This window comes from Garra rufa, chromosome 15 (genome assembly GCF_049309525.1).
Source record: "Garra rufa chromosome 15, GarRuf1.0, whole genome shotgun sequence".
Taxonomy (NCBI): Eukaryota; Metazoa; Chordata; class Actinopteri; order Cypriniformes; family Cyprinidae; genus Garra; species Garra rufa.
This window is the reverse complement of record NC_133375.1, coordinates 16984685-17011063: the sequence shown is the minus strand read 5'-3', so window position 1 is coordinate 17011063 and position 26379 is coordinate 16984685. Positions and strand designations below refer to the sequence as shown.

The 26379-nt window shown below is 38.4% G+C and overlaps 1 protein-coding gene across 1 annotated transcript in view; it reads left to right on the top strand.

Moving 5' to 3' along the window:
- Positions 1–26156, top strand: part of ift122 (intraflagellar transport 122 homolog (Chlamydomonas)) — a 70915-nt gene extending 44759 nt beyond the window's left edge. The window contains exons 15-27 of the mRNA XM_073819815.1: positions 7946–8107; positions 9368–9534; positions 10194–10365; positions 11915–12017; positions 12664–12804; positions 12942–13039; positions 14069–14169; positions 17281–17446; positions 17521–17632; positions 21572–21697; positions 25054–25130; positions 25204–25368; positions 25441–26156. Coding sequence (XP_073675916.1) covers positions 7946–8107; positions 9368–9534; positions 10194–10365; positions 11915–12017; positions 12664–12804; positions 12942–13039; positions 14069–14169; positions 17281–17446; positions 17521–17632; positions 21572–21697; positions 25054–25130; positions 25204–25368; positions 25441–25527 — 1677 coding nt within the window. The 3' untranslated portion in view covers positions 25528–26156. The remainder of the gene's footprint in view (positions 1–7945; positions 8108–9367; positions 9535–10193; positions 10366–11914; positions 12018–12663; positions 12805–12941; positions 13040–14068; positions 14170–17280; positions 17447–17520; positions 17633–21571; positions 21698–25053; positions 25131–25203; positions 25369–25440) is intronic.
- The last annotated feature ends 223 nt before the right edge of the window (positions 26157–26379 follow it).

The following is a 26379-nucleotide window of genomic DNA, read 5'->3' as shown; positions in this document are numbered from 1 at the left end:
GAATCTTAAATTAGAGGACATTTTTAGCTCTATTTTAATTTTAATATATATATATATATATATATATATATATATATATATATATATATATATATATATATATATATATAGTTCTATTGGATAGATTTGTTTTTTAAAAACATTTTTCTGTATTTATAAAGATTTTCTTTTTTTTAATCTGAAGTACTAAACAAACTGCAAAACGCTGCATTTACAAATTAATTTCATGCATGGATCACTTCTGACAACACTACATGAGCTCATAGAGGCATCTTGCACTGCTGCATGGGACACTCTTAACATCTCAGCCAGGGTCACTAAATGTTTTTATGACTATCAAATCAATTGTAATTTAATTGTATAAATATATAAATTCAATTATAAAATTATAAATTTAAAACTATTGTATGTAATTATGTTTTTTGTCAGAATTGGATTACAAAATCTACGGCCACGACAGTTTACAGATACGAGATTTTCTGTGTTTGTTAGAATACAACTCCGAAATTTACAACTATGACAGTTCACAGACACAACACTTGTTTTCACAACACCTGTGTCACACGCACGACATGCGAATCACGACCACGAAGTACGGTGTGCGAAACGACTGTCAAAAATACGTCATCACGTTCCCAGGCATTCCTATCCGAATGAAGATTAATCGATTCCCCGAGCCGCGCATGCGCCCCGTCACCGTTTTAAACCATAGATATATATACTGACTTATGATATAAGTAAAATAATTAATTAATCTACGTTCTATCATAAATATGTGATATATCATACACAATACAATACAATATTTAGACACACCTACATAACTAATTAATTTGTTCTACAATGCACAAAGCAATTACAAGGATGCTGATAGTGATATGAAAAAAAAAACATGAATAATATAAAATAAAGTATATATAAAATATAAATAAATAGATAAATAATAGAGCAAAATTTAAATTAATAAAGGCATGAGTTAAACAAAGAAAGCAAAAAAACAAAACAAAAAAAAACAATTATGGACTTCCTGACCAACAGACCTCAGAATGTTAGGATGGGGAACCTGACATCTGCATCCAGGCAGAAATTAAATCATCATAAATCGTCCAAACCTCAAATGATTTTTTTGTTTTTTGTTTTTTGGTTTGTTCCAACTGACAGACATATATTTATGATCGAGTCCAGAGAAAATTGAAGCTTTTGATATTAATCTACTTCAAAACTAGGTGTAAGTTTATTATTCTTCCACTTCAGTGAACTTAAAATGAACTATTGTTACTTACCTGAGCCTAGTCTACTGCACACGAAATGGCTACAATGGTGTGATATCCATACTTAAAAAATACATGTTAATTAAAACATTTGAATTGTACTGGTTTATTTTGTACATCAGCAAGCCTGCAATACAATGACCCAGCCTAAAATGGTTATTTTAACACAAAAACAAACATAACGTGCGTACGTAGTGTGAAAAACATCTTCCAGTATTTACAACAGCTTATTAAATGATGAGGCTACAGTATATAACACAGGATAACCATTCTTTGAAAACATCCAGTTCATGAAAATATCTACTACAGCTTCTTAAATGATTAGAGTGTATAAGACAGGTCAAGCATTCTTAAAACTAAGTGTTTAGTATCCCTGCAACAACACTACCTTACACAGTTTCTATCCTCAGACTTTTGCTCTGCAGTTGCAAAGTATGAACCTTTGCCACATGGTGTTGTCTCAACTTATGAAAGGTACAGACAACCAGTGAAATTAAGCTAAAGTAGTGGATGTCTATGCCATCTTGAGTGTCAACAATGTGATCACAAAGACCAAATATGCATGCTCCCCCGAAAGAAAATTTTGTACATTTTACAGTTATATTCATCTATTTAGTGCACTTTGAGAATTCACAATCAATACAGTTTCAGTGTGCAAACTAAACAAAGAAAAAGGCTATTGAATTGACTTGTTCTTGAGGTTTAAAGGGGACTTAATCCGCTTTTTGGTTGTGATATGGTGTCTCAGTCTAAATTACTCTCATACTGGTATATTTAGAAAGCAAACAAATCAGAATATAATGATAATAATGATTTTATATTATTATTCTTACAACAGTAATACTGGAAAACAATTCTGTAAAATAAATGAAAATGAGTATTTCACAGATATCTTATTTTACCTTATTCTACAGTAGGGAAATTACACTTTTGTCTTAACTTCTACACTTGCAAGCAGGGCTTAAAACTTTTAGCCATATCTGCCGTTTTAATCATTATGCAAACAAATTTTTGTGGTGATTTGAGGAAATTTACCAGCCATAAATATATTTTTTCCTGGCCATGAAACTGTTTTTTTGCAGTTGCTGCTACTACTAATTAAACATTTTTAATAAAAAAAAATAATAATAAATTGAAAATTAGAACTAAACACTGCATTTTAATCATGATACAAACAAAGATGCTACACATATGTAGCATGAGCAGTTTTTTCTATTTAAATTTGATTTTATTTGAAGCAAAAACCGAATGGTCTGACTTCAGCATTCTGAAAAGTGAAAAATACATTTATGACGATCACTCCCAAAACTTTGCGTAGGACAGAAAAAGAAATTTATTCAGATTACCCTGTCTTCCCACAATTCCAAGTGGTCTTGGCTAAAGCGGTATGTGCACACATATCGCTGTCCCTCGAGTAGCTCTGGTATCATCATGGTGAAGGAGTTGATGTTGATAACAAAACCGGTCACAGATAGATACCTTTAAAATAAAGAAAAGAGACTTCAGTATTCCAACATTGACTATATGAAACCATAAACTTAGTCTGTTAATATTTACTTTAAATATTGTAAATAATATTGCATTATTTGAACTGGAACATACCAGGTTAAGTGAGACCAATTAAAGGGGAAAATGATCTAAATGTAATGTCAGGTCAGAGTGCGTTTTAGTGACTGAAGCTCTTACCACTCTTACCCCAACAAACCTCCTCTTAGTCAGTGTGATGCCTTGCTAAATGTCATGCAGTGCATGTGAAATCTCTCTACTCATTTATCCAAGTTTTCCCTTTAATTTCTCACCCATCTGAGCATGCAAAATGTAGGCTTTGCAATGTGACCTTGTTGAGAACATTTGTAATAAAGTCACAAGAACACTGAGTAGAAGGATAGAAGCCAGAGAAAGATAGCAAAGAGGTAGACCTACTGATGTGGAATGTGTCAGGTTCTCAGAGACTTTGCTTGGGCAAAAAATCCTAAAAAATGACCCTCAAATAATAAGAAAAACATGCTGAAGTGTTGTGAAATACATGGAGACTGTTTTTTATAGGCTTTATAGACAGATGTGTTGAGAGTGGCTCTCGAAGGACCAGCACCACATCCTCTTGTAGAACTCTTTCCAGTTTATTCTCCAGAATCTGGCACAGGGGTGATAGCGTTCCGGCACCACGCCGGATTTCCGGCTTACTGTGGCTGCGGGGAAAAAAAAAAAATCAGGTTCGCGGATATTGATCTGTCATTTCTCTGAGATGCGCAGGTCAGAGAGCAGCTTGACGCTCAACGACTCAAACAAGTCACATTGTAGCCGATGAGCCAATCAGAAGTAGGGAAGGGGCGGGCCTTGTGTCTTTGTCAAATAGATTGATACAGGTTAAGGCAATGCTCCATGCGCGAAGGTGTTTTTAGCTCCCATACTGTACAATTGTCTCCTACTGGCAACTCAAACCGTAATTCATGGATATGTTTATGAAGCCAGGGGAAGACATTAAAGATTTCGATAAAGGCATATTTACAGGGCTTGCAAAATCGCTAGCCCGACGTCCCGGAGCTATTGGGTTTTCCAGTCGGGCTACCAACATTATTTGACCGGCTGCCCGACGGGCTATCCTGAAGTAGAGGGCTCATGGGGTCCTTAAAACTCAATTTAGTTGTATCAAATTTAAGGCCATAAAAAGTGGTAAATATTTTAAATAGTAAAAGAAGAGGATTAATTATTTTAAGAGGTCTTACAGTTGGGGACGGAAAGACGAGAATCGCGATAGAGCTGGATTAAACTTTAAGAGGCAATGATTTCATTGAATAAATATGCTCACTGCACGTTTCAAAGTCAAAACGCGGCACTGTTGTCTTTATATGAATGTATCTGAAGGGAACCGACTGTCCTCAGAAACGTGTCGTTGGCATTTTCATTTCATGACTGATAAAACAGCGTTAATGCTGCTTTGCTTTCAGCCATTCTTAGGGAAACCGTAATATTTCAGCGCTCCTAAAGCGCCCCCTCGTGACATAGAATTAATTTGCACGTCCAAATTTTTAGCTGTTTTTGGTCAGATTATTGCAAATCTCGACCAATGTTTTTTATGCAAACACAGAGTTGTAAATGTGAAAGAAGTTAATGTGCTTTCTAAAAATCTAAACAATTAGGACATTGTTTTAAATAAATGTTATGCATTATATACTTGATTTATTCATTTTAATGGGATAAAGGCTGAAATGCCAATCTATAAGCTTTTTTTGTAAAAAAAAAAAACCTTTATCTGACTGAACTGAACCAACAAGTTATGTGTTAAAAGTGCGTTGCATACATAGTACCTCCACCCCACTCACCTCGGGGGCAAGGGAAAAAAAAGTTCAGGCTCAGGAATTTTTTCCACTATCAGGCCTGCTGGCAGTAAGTTTTTGCGCCACTGGTTTAAAACGGTGACGGGGCGCATGCGCGGCTCGGGGAATCGATTAATCTTCATTCGGATAGGAATGCCTGGGAACGTGATGACGTATTTTTGACAGTCATTTCGCACACCGTACTTCGTGGTCGTAATTCGCATGTCGTGCGTGTGACACAGGTGTTGTGAAAACAAGTGTTGTGTCTGTGAACTGTCATAGTTGTAAATTTTGGCGTTGTATTCTAACACACACAGAAAATCTCGTATCTGTAAACTGTCGTGGCCGTAGATTTTGGAATCCAATTCTGACAAAAACATAATTACATACAATAGTTTTAAATTACGCATGAGTAAATTAAAATTACACACAAATGCTTTGAATTACGTGCGATTATTTTTGACAGTGATTTTATTCCATAGAAGCGCACCACTGTGAGCAGCTCCTGATTCAGTGTTGTCAGAGTCAGAGCAGCTTGTCTTGCAGTAAATGATGCTCCAAACAAACTCCATCTCTGCATTGCTCTGCATTTACAAAACGCAGCACCCGAATTTGTACTGAGAATAGTTTATAAATTAATTACCTGTGTCTGCCTTCCAGAGTTCGTATTTGTCAGCAGCATACGACTCTTTTCAGGAAATTAACTGACTCTTATTCCTTGTGAGGAGTAAATTATTGTCATTTCTTTCTTTTGAATGTAATATTCACTTATTGATGTCTCAGTGGTGTATGTGAATGAGCTCCAGAGGGCTTGTACACATTTTCTTCCAAAAAACTAAGCTAATTTTTTTTAGTCAGGTAAGTATTTATATGATCATTTTGTATTGTTTTGTTTAACAAACAGTGTCTGTTCTCAGTACTGGTGCTAGTAGCGGTCAGGTTTTTCCCAAACATGTCTGTTTAGTTAGTAAGTAACTGAGAAGAGAGGAAAGCACATCTCTTTATTAGGTGTCAGTATCTGAGAATTTAATGCAACAGTACATTTTACATAAAATTTTCATAAATGTAATATCATAGTTGACTGCAAACTAGCTTGTATTGTTAGTAAGTGTCATTATTGCCATCAGACACGATATCAACATCCTCCACAGGACACATTACACTCACATCCACTTGATTTCACAAGATAAATGTCTTAAGGTGAGACACTGCCGGTGAATAGGGTAAAACAATTAACTAATAGTTATCACTTTACCTAACAAGTTTTCTCAAATGTTACGTTTAAATATGCAAATGAGCCATTATTTAATGAAATATGCACTAATTTGCATACATTTCTTGTACAAAAATCTAAACACTGGATGAAGTCAGTCTCAAAATTCTTGTTTATTTTTTTGACATATTAAGAGTCAAAAGTTTTTACGGAGGGAATTTTGTTTAACTAATTTTTGTCACTCCATAATTCAGAAATTCAGACAGAAAACACTATATTTTGGGGGGAATAAAATGTTGTATATAATCAAGCAATTTATATATGAACAAATCCCTCTGTAAAAACCTTCAGGATATAGACAGGAATACAAATGTAAAGTTTGGTGTGTGTAAGTGCTGCTGAAGTGGAGATTTATGGCTCAGTGTAGGAGAAAAAACTCACAGATGCCTGAAAAAGCAGTTTTTGTCTGCAGTGTCTCCCCTTAACATAAGTTAAACATACTCTTGAAGAAGGTCATTTTCAAGTATTTATAAGTGTTCCTTAGTGAAGAATTATGTTTGTCCTGTCTTATTTCAGTGCATCGCTCTTTATTATGTCTCAAACATGCTGAGCTTTTCAGAGTTTAACATTGTGATACACAAACCATGACCGGTTGTCAATACATTTTGAGCTCGTGGGGACATTTTTTGGTCCCCATGAGGAAACAATCTGATAAATCATATAGAATAAAATGTTTTGTAATTGTAAAATGAAGGTAGTTTAGGTGTAGAGGGTAAGGGGATAAAAAAATACAGTTTGTACAGTAGAAAAACCTTTACAGCTATAAAAAGAACCTTTAAAACATGGGACGGGTGGTGTGTGTGTGTATGAGACCTTTCTATTATGATGAAATCATCATTGCCCCTCCTTGTGGATTTCAGATATGCAACACTAAATGACTGCTTACACACACACACACACACACACACACACACACACACACACACACATAAACACAAACGCACACAGTCTTATCCACCCTTAGGCATCAGAAATTCAATAGTTCATTCTTTCCATTGAGAACTGCAGAGATCAAAAGCATTTCTGAACAACACAAACTTTCCTCCCCAGAAAACAAGCCACCCTTATCTCTCTCTCTCACACACACACACACACACACACACACACACACACACACACACATATACACACACAGTTCATATTCTGATTTAAAGGAACAGAATCATTCTATAATCACTCATTCCAAACCTGACTGTGTTTATTATACAGCACTATACAAAATGTTTCAATAACAAAAGTATACCCAAATTCTCTGTACAGTATAATAATCAGGGCAAAAGAACAAAAAACCTGCCATAACTACACTTTTCAAACTAGTCAAGTCATTAGGAAAACTGTTCTGTCATGACAACTCTCTGAAAAGTTTAGCATGCTAATGGATATAACAATGTTAATGTATTTGGTCTTGGCAGAATAGATTTGCTACACTGCTGCTGCTGAATTGCTGCTGCTGTTGGTTATTGCTGTCATTGTAGATTATTGCTTCTGCTGCAAGCAAGGACAGAACTTGCTACTGCCAAAGCATATGGCGATACGGTGCTGTGAGTATTTAAGACATACTGCTGCTGCACAAATAGCATAAAATAACCCATAGCAGATCTATAGAGGTGGAGCTGGGGAAGGTGGAGGGTTTCAGAGGAACTCTGAATGCACTGTGAAATGCCCAAGTGAATGTTACCAGCTATTTAAATAGCTGCAAGCTCATTGGTTGTGTATGCAGCATGAACCAATCAGCTTGTGCCAAGTTGTATAACTCTGTGATATCATCAGTTTCGTTAACAACTCGTCAGCATGCGCCATCTAGAGTTTCATGGCAGAACTAGGTTTTTTTATAAATCTAAATTTTATAAATCGTACTAGATGTTTTTTTTTTGTTTGTAGCATTTCAGGAGAGAATATGCTGTTTGTACAGTGTAAAATCAATATATCTATGGAAAGTCTTCATAAAACATGGAAAGCCACCATATTTCAATCGTGTGTAGAGTTCTGTATGCTGGTGTGTGGTAATGGTCTGGGGTGATCGGACGCGTCTCTACGTGAAACACTTCATCTGTGTCTGTGTTCTGTATGTGTGTTTGGTGCAGGAGAGGAAGAAGAGGGGTGAGAATAATAACCAGCTCTTCCTGGCTGATGTTTACGCGTATCAGGGAAAGTTCCACGAGGCTGCCAAACTCTACAGGAAAACCGGCCATGACAGCCGAGCGCTCAGCATGTACACAGACCTGCGCATGTTTGAGTACGCAAAGGTAGGTGTGTGTGTGTGTGTGTGTGTGTGTGTGTGTGTGTGTGTTTGCCCTCGCTGCTGCTGTTCACTCTGCCAACCCAGACAGGAAGAGACGCAGCTGTCTGGCTTTTTTAATACATATAGTCAGACTGTGCAAATGATTGTACAGAATGCATAGAAAAATCTGTGTGTAGACTTTGTGATCTAGACCTACAAATTGTAGTCCATTACTAAAGAAAAATGACATGATGAAAATTGTCGTTAGTAATGTAATCTATTACATTACACATTTTAGGGAATATAATTAGGGATGCACCAGATGGCTGAAGCCGAAGCTGAACAAAATTTCACACTGGGCCGAAGGCTGAAGGCCGATTAACGAACATGGTTTTTCATGTTTTTCCCCCATGTATTTTGACATTTTTTTCACCATTGCATAAATTAAATTTCCCTCGCACTTTGGACTTTGAACCCTGGCTAAGGAGCTGCTGCAGCGCTGTCAGAATAAATACAACTGGTGCGTGTATTAGACAACAGAACGTTCTGGAGTTGATTGACTAATGGATGATTTCAGTCATCATACAGTAACCTTTCTCTTCTCATGAAGACATGCGATGCGCTTCTAAACAGTCTCTCGCTGTCGCTGCTTGGAATGATTTTTGTGTCTTTCTCAGACAGTTTTAAATGCTTCCACACTGACCACATGTTTGATCATTAGTGCGCGCCTCTATTTGATCACGTCACCTCATTGTTCGCTATCATTTCTTTGGCCTTTTTGCCTTTTCGATTAAGCTTTTTTTGCTATTTTCAGCCGAATAATTTTGGTTGCAGAACATTCGGTGCATTCCTAAATATAATCTGCCTACTCTTTGTTTACTGTTAGATTTTCTTGCTAGTTTATCACATTGAGGGTCTGCGTGTTGGTCAAACTGCATCAGTTGGTTTGGTGGACAAACGTTTACAAAGCATAAACAAGTAAAGCTAAATAATAGATTTAAATAAAAAAAGCTTCACTGCTTATTTGTTTGCTTTCCAAAAACTTTATTATTTTGATCTTTCTATTCTTTGAAGAGGTTCATAGATTATTTTTTCTATGAAGAGTATATATAAGTCACTGTATGTATATGTTTTTAATGTATTTTTGAATGGATTAAAAATGCAGGTCCACACATATTGACTTTAACCCAACCGTAGCTGTCAGGATATACAGACACAGCTTACATTAGCTGTCTTTAACTACTGTGTAGTTGATCGGTGTACTCGTGATGTGTTTGTGTCGAAGGACTTCCTGGGCTCAGCTGACCCCAAGGACACGAAGCTGCTGATGAAGAAGCAGGCCGACTGGGCCAAGAACAGCAAAGAGCCTCGAGCGGCTGCGGACATGTACCTGACTGCAGGAGAACACATGAAAGCCATCGAGATCATCGGAGAACACGGCTGGATGGACATGTAACACACGCATGTTGCCGTCATGTGATGGACACACACACACACACACACACACACACACACACACATAAGGGCTTTAGTGATTATAGACACTACAGTAAGCTGTGTTCCTCCAGAAGCCAGAAACATCAACAGCTGCCTTTGATTACGAACTCAATTAAGTACATTATTCAGAGCACATCTGATGTGTAAATGAAATCATTGTGTTTGAGATGGACAGTGTGTAATGAAGGGACATGATGCCACTCATCAGGCTCTTGAGCTGCAGATGCTCCATAGATTATAATGAGATGTGCTCACAGCAGCATGTTGATGATATGGTCACCTACTACTGCTTGATGGTTAAGCTGACATCTTCCACATATGTTTTCAGCTATGGTCGCATATGGAGGACTTGATCTCCTGTTCCCTCAAAAGATAATGATAAATGAAAAACAGAAAAGAAAATCATCTTAACTAGATACTGTTATACTGATATACACTTATGCATAATGACCTACAGACCAGCACAATGGCTGACATTATTCATCATGCTCTCTCTGTCTGTGTGTGTGTCTGTCTGTCTGTCTGTGTGTGTGTGTGTGTGTGTGTGTGTGTGTGTGTGTGTGTGTGTGTGTGTGTGTGTGTGTGTGTGTGTGTGTGTGTGTGTGTGTGTGTAGGCTGATAGATTTGGCCCGTAAGCTGGATAAAGCAGAGAGGGAGCCGCTGTCCAGGTGTGCCATGTTCTTTAAGAAGTTCAATCATCACGGCTATGCTGCTGAGATTTATAATAAAATGGGCGATCTGAAGGCACTGGTGCAGCTTCATGTGGACGCCAGACACTGGGATGAGGTACGAGTGTGTGTCTGTGTGGACTGTCTGTGTATTCTCTACATTATGAGGACCAAATGTATAGTAATACCAGTAAATGCTGATCTTGTGGGGACATTTGTTGGTCCATGTAAGGAAACAAGCTTATACATCATATAGAAGTGTTTAGAGATTTAAAAATGCCTGTAGTTTTGTGTGAGGGGCAGGTTTAGGTGTAGGGTTAGGGTGACTTCTACAACAATGTCCTTTGAACAGATGAGACCAGACCAAAGTGGAGATCTTTGGCCATAATACTCAGCGCAAACAACTCATACTAAATGTCAAGCTTGATTTTGGGCTTGTTTTGTTGCCACAGGTCCTGTGCCATTTACAGTCATTGAGTCGACCATGAACTCCTCTGTATACCAACATATTCTAGAGCCAATTGTGATGCCATCTGTCTGACAGTTAGAGCTTGGCCAAAACTGGGTCATGATCCCAAACACACCAGCAAATCTACAACAGAATGGCTAAAAAAAAGAAAAGAATCAAGGTGTTGCAATAGCCCAAGTCCAGAGCTCATCCTGACTCAAATGCTGTGGTGAGAGCTGTGCATAAACAAATGCCCACAAACCTCAATAAACTGGAGCAACACTGAAAAAAAGATGAGCCAAAATAACCATGTGAGAGACTGATAAAGTCATACAGAATATTATTTCTTCAAGTGATTGCTGCTAAAAGTAGATCTGCAGGCATTGAATCATTGGGTGTCCTAACTTTGTCACACATGGCTTTTCCATCATGACTTTATTTTTGATAAATAAATAATTACATGTGTGATATCTCATGTGTTGCTGTTAATCTGATGTTTTTTGAAGACCTGCTAAGGACCAGATGATTTTTTTTCTATTATGCCCCTTTTCACATGAATGTATATAATCAGGCACAACCACATTTGATGAAATAATGGCTCTGTTGGCATTAAATGATCAGAGGTTGTGGGTAGAGCGGTTGTGCTGCTCACATCGTCAGCAAATGCAAAGACACTAACTGTTCCAAGTGGTCAGTGAGACGCCGTCGTGTGACTATTTGTGACCCTGGAGCACAAAACCAGTCTTAAGTAGCATGAGTATATTTGTAGCAATGGCCAACAATACATTGAAAAATTGTCATTTTTTCTGCCAAAAATCATTAGGATATTAAGATCATGTTCCATGAAGATATTTTGTAAATTTCCTACCCTAAACATATCAAAACTTAATTTTTGATTAGGAAAATGCATTGCTAAGAACTTCATTTGGACAACTTTAAAAGCAATTTTCTCAATATTTAGATTTTTTTTTGCACCCTCAGATTCCAGATTTTCAGATAGTTGTATCTCGGCCAAATATTGTCCCATCCTAACAAACCATTTATCAATGGAAAGCTCATTTATTTAGATTTCAGATGATGTGTAAATCTTAATTTTGAAAAATTGACCCTTATGACTGGTTTTGTGGTCCGGGGTCACAATTACAGAACATTGAAAGATGATGTTGAAAGATCATTTAGCAAATGACTGATGGTCTGGTGTGTCTGCTGCTTGTTTCAGGCGTTCTCTTTAGTGGAGAAACACTCTCAGTTCAGAGACGACGTCTATGTGCCGTACGCGCAGTGGCTGGCTGAACATGACCGCTTCGAGGAGGCCCAGAAAGGTGAGTCAAACACACTGTTCACATGCAGGACTGCAGAGAGTGTGTCTGGATTCTGTTTGGACAAACATTCACTCTGAAAATTAGAACTGCATTAGCAACAGCATTATTGGTGTTGTTGTGTGTTTGTGGTGTGTGTCAATCTCTCAGACACACGGCTCTAATGAAGCATCATGGGCTTTATAACCCACATTACAACGCTACAATCACTCTTTACATTCAGTCATATTCAGTATGTGTGTTAATTACAATCTTTCAAAAAAATGTAGTTTTAAAAACAATCATGTGTGATAGCATGTTCATTTCAGCAGATTAACTAATAGATCATTAATTACGAGTTTCATTTCCATGCTAACAGCCTCTTCACTGATTGATGCATCTGACTGCAGGACAAAGTATTTTAACTGGCTTTTAAGGAAGAAATATTACCCTGCTCAAAAGTGCATATATGTTACCTGTTATTGTTATAAAATCAGTTTCAGTTCAGATTCTCAATATGGCTCTTGTTCTGGAAATGTGTGGCACTGATCTGCCTTCCCGGACGCATTCACACACTTATAGTGTCATCTTTACTCTCAAAACAGCTTTGTTTTTTTAAACTGTTGAGTTGATGGCATTCTGCCATTTTTCATCTGTCAATATTTTTCAGCCTTCCACAAAGCTGGGCGTCAGGCGGAGGCCGTGCGGGTGCTGGAGCAGCTTACCCATAATGCCGTGGTGGAGAGCAGGTTTAACGACGCCTCGTACTACTACTGGATGCTGTCCATGCAGTGCCTCGACATCGCCAGAGGTCTCTCTGATTACATGATTGATTCTTTGCTTTACTTTAAAGAAATGAATGATAAATCCTGTTTTATTTGTGGAAAAATCACTTTTGTGTTCAGTGAGAAAGCTGAATCTTTGGCTGAATGTGAATATGCTTTCCAGATAACTCTGAGAAGAAGGAGGAGATGCTGAAGAAGTTTCACAGTTTCCAGCACTTGGCTGAGCTGTATCACGTGTATCATTCTGTCCATCGCTACATGGTGAGTGTGAGACCTGAGCTGGTGTTAATGACAGATATGAGCTGCTTTCAGGTGCTCTTTAAAGTGCAGCTCTAACAGAAGAGAAAGGTGAGGTCCAGTAGTGTGTGCAGCGTCACTGAACTAAATGTGACACATAGAACATTATACACAACGATTCATAAAGCATAAAGTCAATTGAGCTTTCATATGACTTAACAGGCAGTATAAACATACAAAATATAAATATTGGTTTCTCTGTAACCTGGAAACATTAAAGGATCAGTTCACTTCCAGAACAAAAATGTACAGATAATGTCATCCAAGATGTTCATGTCTTTCTTTCTTCAGTCGTAAAGCAATTATGTTTTTTGAGTGGAAAACATTTCAGGATTTGTCTCCATATAGTGGACTTCTATGGTGCCCTGAGTTTGAACTTCCAAAATGCAGTTTAAATGACTTTAAACGATCCCAGCCGAGGAAGAAGGGTCTTATCTAGTGAAATGATTGGTAATTTTCAAAACAAACTGACAATTTATATACTTTTTAACCTCAAATACTTGTCTCATCTCTGTGATGCACATGTGTAGTCTGTGTGATCCAGGTCAAGACAGTTTGGGTATTTTGTTCTAAAAGCAGTTAGGGTATGTCCAAAAACTCCCATCTCATTTTCATCTTCAACTTTTAAAATCGTCCTAGATCGCTGTTTTACCGTTTTTTTGTAAAGGGCGTTTGATCTTCTTTGCACTTTGACTTTGTAAACACTGGGTCGGTACTTCTGCAGCGATGGAGGATTTTGAAGTTGAAAACGAAAATGAGATGGGAGTTTTTGGACATACCCTAACTGTCTTAAACCGGACCACACAGACAAGACAAGCATTTGAGTTTAAAAAGTGTATAAATTGTCAATTTATTTAGAAAATAACCAATCATTTCGCTAGATAAGACCCTTCTTCCTCGGCTTGGATCATTTTGAAGACTCTGTGTGATTAGAAATCACATTGAACAGATTGTGTTGTGGTGTGCTGTTCATATCTGGGTTTGTGTTTTCAGTCGGAGCCCTTCAGTTCCAACATGCCAGAGATTCTCTTCAACATCTCCCGCTTTCTCTTCCACAACTTGACCAAAGACATTCCTATGGGCATCTCTAAAGTGTATCCTTCATTCGCTGCACACACTCTTGAACTTCTGTGAGACACTCATACATTAGTGCTGAGTTGAGCTGAAGTGTTGACAGGGTTGATGTGAGCTGTGACCATTGGCTGCTGTGTGTGAGTGTGTTGAATGCAGAATAAACACCTGAGCCTATGGAAATTTGTAAATATCCGTAAAACTGGAAGTAAGAGTATGATCTGATCTGTCACTACATACTGTACTCACACACACACACACACACACACACACACACACACACACACACACACACACACACACACACACACACACACACACACACACACACATATCTCTCACATAGTTCTCACTTTCTCTGTGTTAACTATCAGCTGTCTATTTTGGGAGAGTTCAGTGTGAAGAACATATCCAAGATTCTTTTTTTTTCTTTACAAACAAAGGATCTTCAGAAAGAGTGTGGATGTGTTGTGACTCGTAACAGTGTTTAAAGCAGGAGCAGCACCTCTCATGGCTCACTGCCTCGGTTCACATTATGAAGTCTCACAGACACACCGCTTTATTTTGTTCTATAGCTCACACAAAGGTGTTGCATGAATTCAAAAGGTTTGGAATCAAATAGCAAATCACATAGCAAGTCTACTTTTATAATACTGATTACATCATACTTTTATGGTGCTTTTCTTACTTGAGCCTCTATTCAATGTAACTACTGTACATGAAAACAACAACTGTCCATTCTTTACACTAGTTCCATCGGTTTTGTCATGGCATGTGTTTGGAGCAGTTAAGTACGAGTAAATGATGAGAAATGTGTCTTTTGTGGGTTAACTTTTGCTTTAAATAAAACTTGGGTAACACTTTATAATAACTGCACACTATGACTCATTAGTTAAGCAATTCATCATTTATAAAGCATTATCTCTACATTAATAGACAGTTTATAAATGCTTTATTAACACGTATTCTTACTGTAAATCATGATTAATTCAGGTGGGTATAAAACACTTAGTAGTGGTCAGTTATCTATTTGTGTGAGCTCATCTAAAGTAAATAATATTTATGCCTCGTAAAACTTTTACGAAGGAGATTCAAAGGCTCAGCTATCTTCTAAACAAACAAACAAACAAACAAACAAAAACCCGGAGTGATACAGAACATATAAGTATTTATTTTAAGATGCAAAAACTAAATTGTATAACTGTACACTTGTTATAAAATGAAAAATAAATCTCTGCAATGTCATAGAAAATAAAAAAATTCCTGTATACCTCCAGAAAACATAACTCAGCAGTAACATGAACCAAAGTCTCTGAAATCTTTTTTTATAATTTGTTGAATATACAGTATTTAATTTTCTGTTTCAGCTAATTGTGAGTCTTCAGTTTTTTTAAAAAAAAATTAGAATTTATTTAAAATTTGCCACATTTGGCACAATTTTGTGACTCACTGTTTGCACTGAATTTTCACCCAGCCATGAAACTGAAACAAGAAAACCTTCTTGCTACAGCAAAATATCTTGCTTGTTTTTTTATTTTGTTGTTGTTTTGTTGCTTATTTTGTTGCTTCATTTTGCTTATTTTTTTATTTATATTTACATTCTTGCTCATTTTTTTGTATATTTTGTTGCAGAGGTTTGTTTATACATTTTTATAAAAAGTGTACAGTTGCACAGTTTAATTTTTTGCATCTTCATATATACGTGTGTGTGTGTGTGTGTGTGTGTGTGTGTGTGTGTGTGTGTGTGTGTGTGTGTTCTGTATTACTCTGTGTTGTTTGTTTCCTTATAAGATAGCTGAGCCTTTAAATCTCCTTTGCAAAAACTTTACGAGCTATAAATAGTCTTCACTTTAGATTAGCTCACAAAAACGGTTAACTGACAACTACTAAATGTTTTATAACTACCTGAATTGATCATGAATTACAGTAAAAATATGTGTTAATAAAGCATTTATTAACACACTATTAATATTTCAAAATAATATGCATAAATGTACATTTAAATAGTTAATCATTTACTTACATTTTCTAAATGATCTTATGAACCACTGATGACAACTAAATAACTGATTTGTAAATAATGAAATTTATCATTAATAAAGTATGAAAATACAGTTATTGAACACATTATAGATATGTTTAAAAATCAAAAACAAAGCATTTATCGCTGCATTTATAAACTGCTACTGTCTATTAATGTAGAGATAATGCTTTATAAATGATGAATTGACTATTTACTAATGCTTAACTAATGGTTCATAGTGTGTAATTATAAAGTGTTATCAAAACTTGTATTAAAAGCATATTTAAGGCTGGCCACACACTAGAAGATTTTAAGGCCAATTTTAAGCCTGATTTGCACCCCTGAAGAATCGCGGGGGTGTGGCCCAATTCGAGGCTTGACGCAAATGATTTTTTTGTACAAATGTTTATTGTGTTGTGTCAATATGCTTATTTAACTGCTCCTGATCAAGACAGAGACTAACTCAAATTGTAAATATCAAACATTGTTCTGACTCTGGATTGGGCTGCTTGTGATGTGATACCCGTGATAGCCAATGAGGGCGAGCAAATGTCACCTACCAGATGTTGCTTGCTTCTGTAGCTGAAACTTGGCAGCCACAAACATGCCACGAATGCAGAGGATTGAGAAAGACCATAACATATTCTGTTTTATACTTCGTGTTTCACTGTGAAACAGAATGTGCAGCAGGAGAGCCAGCTGACAACATCAGTTGTCCTCCACGTGATTTTCTTCTCTAGTCAAGTTTGATTTTGCGAGTTTCTGTGAGATCACGTGTTACTGTGAAATCATTCCCACAATCAACAAGTGTGTGTGGTCTCGCGGGGCGGTTGAATCATCTAGTGTGTGCATTCAGAGGATTTAAAGGCTAAAAATAGTTTGAAACTGTCTTTATGTCTGTGGTCTCCCGTTGTTTTAAAATCGCTCTGAAAATCTTCTAGTGTGTGGGTAGCCTTAAGCAAATGTGAATTTTAGGATTATAACGTGGCACTTGTGGTTTTAAAAGATTTTCTTTTTCCTAATTTGTGTCACTGATCATGACTGGATTCTTGATGACTGCTGAATTTGAGGTTGCTGAATGACAAAAGTGTTTCCTTGACGTGTGGATCAGAGACACGCTGTACGCTCTGGCAAAGCAGAGTAAACTTCTGGGAGCGTATAAAGTAGCACGGCATGCCTTTGAGAAGCTGCAGGGCCTGAATATCCCGTCCCGCTATCAGGACAGCATGGAGCTCAGCTGCCTGACGGTCCGCTCCAAACCCTACCGTGACAGCGAGGTGTGTAACTCTGTCCTGTCTTACAGCTGTTCGCAGAAATGCTTCCTGTCGCTCATTTGTAGTGTTTCCTGTAGGATCTGATCCCGATGTGTTACCGCTGCTCCACCAACAACCCGCTGCTGAACAACCAGGGCAACTCCTGTATCAACTGCAGACAGCCGTTCATATATTCGGCCTCGTCTTATGGTGAGTGCCTCATATACCTGTCCATCTTAACCTGGGCATCATCTGTGTTACTGTCATTAGTTAATGCATGATTGTGTTCCTTTAAATCGTGATGGACTACAGGACCAGTATAATATTAGGAGCTGTTTTCTTCTGGGTTTTTTTGGTTAACGGCATCCCCTACAATTCTCTGGTAAAACATCACAAAATTGGCACACTGATTATGGTGTGTTCAACTGTTCTTGGAAAATGTCATTTTCTGCACACCTGCTGATTTCTATTTTAGGTTCATTCTACAGCTTTTTCAAAACATCTTCAGCCCATAACACTGAAGCTTTTTTTATTTTTAACAACATTAGTCTGACGGCTGAAGGTCTGGAATCCATGGCAGCTTTCATTGGCCAAGGCCCGCCCATAAGGCCGTTTGATCGACATGTCAAACAACCAATCACAGTTCGTTTTGTTCAGCGTCACGTTTCGGTGCGTGGAAATGACTAGCGTGCAACAAGTCAGTCATTGAAATAACCAGCATTGAAAGTTAACCAAGAAGAGGGAGAACAAGCAGTAAGTAATTTGTTCACGAACGTTGTAAAAGTATATAACAACAATAGCGTCTGCATAAGCACCTTTTAGCAAAACGCGAGTAAATCAGTCTGCGCTTTGTTTCCCGGCGGACCGAAAATAAACGAGACACTCGCGTCTCCCGGAAATCCGGTCAAATTCAACGAATCAGATGACGACGACTTGGACATTCCTGAAGTGTTTCCAGTTAAGTGTACCATATGCATCAGACGTTTAGCCAATGTTCCGTGGGCGTGACTTCTGAGGCTGAGACTATAATAACATTAACAACTGAGGATGTCAGACATGAAGTATCTTTGCAGCATGTTGATGTACTCTATATGGACAAAAATACTGAGACACTTGACCATTATATCAGCAGTTGAATTTTAAATAGACAAACATTAATATGGAGATGGTTTCTGCTTTTGCTTTTCTGAGACTGCTTTCCACATGACTTTGGAGTTTTATGCTATTTTTTGCCCATTCATCCTAGGGTTGCATGGATCCGATACTCTGGATCGGTATCGACGCCGATCCAAGCTTTTTGAATGGATTGGATATCGGTGATGCGTGACCAATCCAAATTTGATACCGTTACCAAAGTTTGATTAAATCAATAGCAAGAAATAATAATCTACTGTAAAAACTATAATAATTCATACAAGAACACAATTATTTTAAAACATTGCCTTAAAAATAAAATACATTTGCAATACGTTGCGCTGCTTACACAACCACATGTGACACATTGAGAGGCGAGTTCAGAGGGAACTTTCACATGCAAAGTCTACCTCAGCGCGGGAAACATGTCCCTGATCTTCTGAAAATATTTGACTCTTGATACAGCAGCTAGTAGCACTGCAAATTGTAATATTTGCAAAGCCAAAGTTTCAACAGGTGGAAGTAGTCTTTTGAATTGCAACACCACAAATTTAATCAAGCATCTTCAAAAGCATCACGCAAAAGAACACAAGGACTTCGCGATTGTTTAATACAGCAGTTAAATAAATAAGAAGTTATTATTAAATGACTTGCATTGTCTGACTATAACACTATTGCCTGATTTTGAACCAGTCGTCCAGCCGAGAAGGATCGGCCGCAGGCGATGGAGTAACCTCTAGACCGATCCCCCTGGCGGCTCGGAGGAGCATAGCCGAGAGCTCGGAGTCTATTTCCGACGGAGCAGCAACCACGGAGGGGCTTTGCTCGCTGGAGAGCAGGAGGCTTTTTGTGGCCGTGAAAACGGCCGCTCGCAGGACCCCGCTGGCGGCGCCGAGAAATTCACTCTTTCAGTAGAATTGTCTCTTATTCGATCGGCGCACGCCAGCAGAGAAGAGCAGCAGCAGCAGGAACGTGAAGTCTTGTTTTGATGAAGTCAAAAGGCTTGAGCATACCGGCTCTGAAAGCGAAAGTCTGTTTGAGTGATGCGCGCCGCCATCTTATATACCCGTATGTACGGGGGCGTGGCCGGCGCGCACGTCCACTCGCCAATTTTCAATTGGCCTTTTTTAATAAGGCTCAGAGATGATCGGTCTCTCAGGCGATTCCCAATGTAACGTCTCCGTTCCCTCCTTCGGGGAACGTGGGTTACCTTCGTAACCTAGACGTTCTTCCACACCAAACTCATCCAACCATGCCTTTATGAAGCTTTGTGCACTGAGGCTCATTCATGCTGGAATAGAAAAGGCTGTTCTGCCAAGCACAGCGTTGTCCAAAATGTCTTTGTATGCTGAATTGAGATTTCTGTTCGCTGGAAGTAAAGGGCTGAGCCCAACCCCTGAAAACCAGCCCCATACTATATTCCTCCAAACTTCATAATGCAGTCAGACGAGTGACGTTCTCCTGGTGTCTGTCAAACCCAGACTCACCCCTTACACTGTGTGACTGGTCACTCCACAGAACAGGTTTCTGCTGCTCCAGAGTCCAGTATCTGTGTGCTATACTCTTACTTGACTCCATCAACTCTTGGCATTGTACTGGTGGTGTGAGGCTTCATGCAGCTGCTCACCCATGTAAACCCATTCAATAAAGCTTCAGGCTCAGTGTTTCAGCTGAATTTTGATGCCAGTGGATGTTTGGAGCTCTTCAGCTCTGGAATCAGCAGAGCGTTGGAGACTTTTACACACCATACACACACACACACACACACACACACATACACTTTTACACATGTGACTAAATGAAGCACATGAACTCCATCATTAAGAGGTGTGTCTTAATACTTTTGTCCATATTTTGTCCAGGCTTGGTGACAACACAGTCTTATCGAATGGCCAAAAATCATGAAAGCTTTTAACAGGGTTCATACAAGGTGCTTAAAGTGCTTGAAGTACTTGAATGTGATTCAAACTCATGACTTCGATCATTCATTTCAAGCGATTCACTAGCAAAAACCAGATCAAATTAAGAGCCATTCATTTTCAAATTTCGACATCGCTTGTAATGATTTTAAAAAGAATGTATAGTGGATTGGTGAAAGTTTTTAGAAGAAATGGGTGGAGCTTTTTGAAACTCTGAATCAGTTAAACAAAAAAGATTTGCTGGATCACAAATCATTTGATTTAGATCGGAACTTTGGAGCGTGGAATATCGTGGTATCATGAATAATTTTAAGAATTGAATGATTGAAATCAAATGCTTTGCAATACATGATTTGAAGTCCCAATCTAAATCAAATGAATTCTGATACGTAAAGTTTTGATCAGTCAAATTATTTGCACTCCACGCTAAGTCATGATCTGAAATGATGGTTCACAAATCATTATTCGGATCAGGACTTCGGAGCACGTGTTGCAAATCATTTGTTTCAAATCAAGATTTCGAAGCGATAAGAAAACATCAAACCATTAAGGCAGTACAGTTATAAAAAAGAAAACATACATAAATGCAAATTATTATAAAATTATTTGTTTTACTATAGTAAAACTTTAGTTTTTCACTTTATTTTTGCCATTTTGAATTTGAACAAGAATATTTTTGAGTTTGAAAGAGTGAGTCATTGTTTGATAAGTGAGATCTCTGTTTGAAGCTTGAAAAGTCCTTGAAAGTCCTGAAATTTCATTTAGCAGTATCTGTATGAACCCTGTTTTTAAAAATACAGCTTACAGTTATTCTGTCTATATGTCTGGATGCTTGCAGAAAGCTCTGCTTCATATAATTTCAGCAATTTACACCAATTTGTGTATCTTCTTTGCAAACCTTTTTTGCGCGATACCTTTAGCCACTTTAGTAGTGTGTTTTTTTTTTTGGCGAATGAAGACAGTCAGCCAGTAACTTGGCACTGGTGTTGCATATTTACATGAAACTCACATATCATTGACACAGTATTTGATAGTGCCTCATAAATTTCAGCCAATCAGTGTTAGAGTTCTTTGTCCTTCCCATCACCGTGTGTAGAGGTTCTGCCGCTGGTGGAGTTCTATCTGGAGGACGATATCTCAGACGAGGAGGCCGTGTCTCTCATTGACCTGGAAGTGCCTCGTGTGGAGAGAAACAGCAGCTGGCAGGAGATGAGCAGCGGCGGTAATGATTTCACAGTACATATCCATTCATACGCAGAGGTGACATGCCAGATGATATATTGTGGAGATTATAGACTAATCGGAGCCAGTTGTCTGTCAAATTCTAATGTAAGGTCATCGGTTGCTTCTGCGTAAAGAACTGTTCAATTAATATTTTGCCTTGACTGACAAAGGGATAAAGAAAAAAGTCCAGCCAATATACAAAGCACACATTTCAAAGGGGTCTGATTATGTTCTTTTATAAAGTCTTTATTTTGTTTTGGGGGTGCACTAGAACATGCACTCATGCTTGGTGATTCTGGCACAAATGGCTCAATTAGATCCGGGTTTGATGAAGGTCCGCCTTCCGAAAAACTAAATGTGTTGTGATTGGTTAGCAGTCCCACTGCGTTGCAATTGGCCAACAGCTTAAACAGTGTTTCAGTCCTGCCACGCCCCTTCACAAAGCAGCAAGTCCCGTGTACAACTGTTTAAAAAATTAAAGTGATGCTTACGTTTTAACTATGGATATTTTTCTTACAAAAACACATCGGATCCCTAAAGGAGGCTTTTACTGACCCCTCCGAAACCATGTGAGGCACTTTTTATTATAGATCGACTGATGGAGAGAAACACTTGTCTATGCCGTTCAGTCTATGCCATTCTAAAACTTAGGAGTGCCAGGATTATTTTTAATATAACTCGGATTGCATTTGTCTGAAAGAAGGAAGGACACGCGGACATTGATGATCATCGCTCTAGTCAATGCTTGTGTTTACATCAGCTGCGGCTCCGCATGTGTTTGGACCCATCACACATCAATGGTGCGGCTCCTACACGGCCACCGGAGCAGTTTGCGGACACTTTAGTCAATGCTCACATTTATACCAGCCACCCTGCGGCTCGCTGAAGCATCCCAAAAGCGGCTGTCCATAATACATCACTAATCCCCCACCTCATTCATCCCCACCCGCCAAAGATTAGAATTTATTTGAATGATATTCTAATGAGTTTTGTGACATCAAAGCATGCGGAAAACAAACGCTGTAGTCCAAAGGAGCTGTTTGTTGTAGTTCTTGAAAAGGGATTTTTTAAAATTAAGTATCTCCCTCTGGAGTGGACTTTGAGATTTGTAACTTGGTAGATGTTTGTTATGCCCAAACATACAGGTGCAGCTCCAAAAATTAGAATATCATGAAAAAGTTTTTTTTTTTTTTTTTTGTAACTTATTTCAAAAAGTGAAACTTTCATATGTGACCCTGGACCACAAAACCAGTCTGGGGTATATTTGTATCAATAGCCAAAAATACATTGTATGGGTCAAAATTATTGATTTTTCTTTTATGTCAAAAATCATTAGGAAATTAAGAAAAGATCATGTTCCATGAAGATTTTTTGTAAAATTCCTACTGTAAACCTATCAAAATGTAATTTTTGATTAGTAATATGCATTGTTAAGAGCTTAATTTGGACAACTTTAAAGGTGATTTTCTCAGTATTTAGATTTTTTTGCACCCTCAGATTCCAGATTTTCAAATAGATGTATCTCGGCCAAATATTGTCCTATCCTAATAAACCATATATCAATAGAAAGCTTATTTATTGAACTTTCATATGATGTATATATCTCAGTTTTGTAAAATTTAACCTTATGACTGGTTTTGTGGTCCAGGGTCACATATATTCTAGATTTATTACATGTAATGTAAAATATTTCTAAAGTTTTTTTGTTTTATTTTAATGATTAGAGCTTACAGCTCATAAGAAGTCAAAAATCCAGTATCTCAAAATATTAGAATATTTCCTAAGATCAATCAAAAAACGGATTTGCAAAACAGAAAAGTTCAAGTTGTTTAAAGTATGTTTATTTATGCACTCAATACTTGGTCGGCAGCGCATATTACAGCAGATAACTTAGCACAAATGACAGCATTAGTGAAGTGTGGCATGGAAGTGATCAGCCTGTGGCACTGCTGAGGAACTATTGAACCTTCAGATTGTCTGTATATTGTTGGATCGACTGTTTCTCATCTTTCTCTTGACAATATCCCATAGATTCTCAATGGGGTTCAGGTCAAGCATGTTGGCTGGCCAATAAAGCACAGTAATATCATGGCCACCAAACCACTTAGAAGTGTTTTTGTCACTGTGGGCATGAGATAAAGTCCTGCTGGAGAAGGAAATCAGCATCTCCATAAAGCTTGTCAGCAGATGGAAGCATAAAGTGCTCCAAAGTCTCCTGCTAGTTGGCTGCATTGACTTTGGACTTGATAAAACACAGCGGACCAACACCAGCAGACGTCACAGAACCCCAAATCATCACTGACTTCACAAACTTCACACTGGACTTCAAGCAGCTTGGATTCTGTGTCTCTCCAGTCTTCCTCCAGACTCAGGGACCATCTGAAAAAATCTGAAAAGATGACTTTGGACCGCTGAGCAACAATCCAGTTATTTTTCTCCTTCGCCCAGGTAAGATGCTTTTGAAGTTGTTTCTGTTTCAGAAGTGGCTTGGTAGTGCTTTTCCTGAAGACGTCTGAGCGTGAGGACTCTTGATGCGCTAACTCCGGCTTCATTCTACTCCTTGTGAAGCTCTCCCAAGTGTTTAAATTGGCTTTGCTTGACAGTATTCTCAAGCTTGCGCTCATCCCTTTTGCTCGTGCACCTTTGCCTACCCAATTTCTTCCTTTCAGTCAACTTAGCATTTAATATGCTTTGATACAGCACTCTGTGAACAGCCACCCCTTTCATTAATGACCTTCTATAACTTACTCTCTTTGTGGAGGGTGTCAGTGATTGTCTCTTGGACCATTGCCAACTCAGCAGTCTACTCCATTAGTGTGGTTTCAAAGAAAAAGAGATACCTGAAATGTATACTGTAGGTATGGTCATTTAATGAAACTCAAATGTAAATATTCTAATATTTTGAGATGCTGGATTTGACTTTCATGAGCTGTACGCTCTAATCATCAAAATTAAAACAAAACACTTTTGAAATGTTTTACTTTACATGTAATGAATCTAGAACAAATGAAAGTTTAACTTTTTTAAATAAGTTACAATAAAAAAAAAAAATACTTTTTCATGATATTCTGATTTTTGGAGCTGCACCTGTAAAAAGACTAACTAAAATTCAAGAAGTGAAAAAGCATAATAGGACCCCTTTAGTAGATTTTAATAATTTAATGTGAATCTAAGTAATGTGCTTAAAGGAGTTGACTGAACTCTGAAATCAAATAAAGCAGCTAGAAGACATACAGTAGGTACAGTGTGCTTAACCTGTGTGTGTGTGTGTGTGTGTGTGTGTGTGTGTGTGTGTGTGTGTGTGTGTGTGTGTGTGTGTGTGTGTGTGTGTGTGTGTGTGTGTGTTTGTTTCAGAATCTCAGTGTTTGAAGCTGGATGATGGGAATGAAGACCCAGAGGACGACCCGTTCACAGCCAAACTGAGCTTTGAGGTGAGAGAGTTTCCAGTGCTGTGCTGTGAGAGCAGAGAGCTGTGTGTGAGTGTGCTGTGCTGGTGTTTGACAGCAGGGTGGTCGTGCGTTTGTGCCGGTGGTGGTGAATCGTGCCGTCCTGCGCTCCATGTCCAGACGAGATGTTCTGATCAAGCGCTGGCCCAAACCTCTCAGCTGGCAGTACTACCGCTCTCTCCTGCCGGACGTCAGCATCACCATGTGCCCGTCCTGCTTTCAGGTACACCGCTGTTGGGATCACGCGTCCGGCTCTCTGTTCGGGTGATGTCTGATTGTGTTGTGTTTTTGACAGATGTTTCACAGCGAGGACTACGAGCTGTTGGTTCTTCAGCACAACTGCTGTCCGTACTGCCGCAGACCCATCGACGAGCCCAGCTAGCGCGACGGGACGTGTGGATTAGCCTGCGGACCGTTATTTTGCTGTGTGTCAGTAGGACTGCGGTTTGATCATGATTGAGCGGCTAGAGATGCGTCAGTAAATGCCAGCTCAGCACAGCGCTCTGATAGGATCAGCCGGATCAGCTGCTGAAGCCGATTACAGCGTTTGTACATGTGAGGACATACATACGCCTTATCACACTCACACACACACACACACACACACACACACACACACACACACACACACACACACACACACACTCACACACACACACACACACACACACACACACACACACACAGCTATGTCCACTTCAACACAAATTCACACAATTTAAATAAAGAGTAATATTTATGTCTCTAATATGTATTTTTGTAATGTTTGCATTGCTTAATGTAGAATATGTGAGTGTTTTTTGCCTGTAAAAATGGCCGCTGTGAAGCTCAGGTGTTGAGTGAGGTCATCAGGACATCACATTTATCAAAAAACTAAGTAAATCGATTTTTTTTACTTTTTTTTGTTTGTTTTTTAAGAGATGGAGAAACATTATTACATTTCCATTTGTAGTAGCTGTGATTTATTTGCAGTCAGAACAGAACATAAATAAAATGTATTGTTAAAAGATACGTTCCTGGTCTTTCTTTCTTTCTTTCTGTTCTCCCAATCCAATCCAGTCACCATTTTGTGTTTGACGTCATGAGGTCAGAGTCCACATACAGTAATGTCCATCTCTCTCAATACCAGTTTCTCATACAAGTGAGGAATAAGCAGAACATGTTCATATTCCATCATCCAGTCATCCATTCTCCAATCCGCTTGTCCTCTGTAAGGTGTTCCAACTCAAATGTC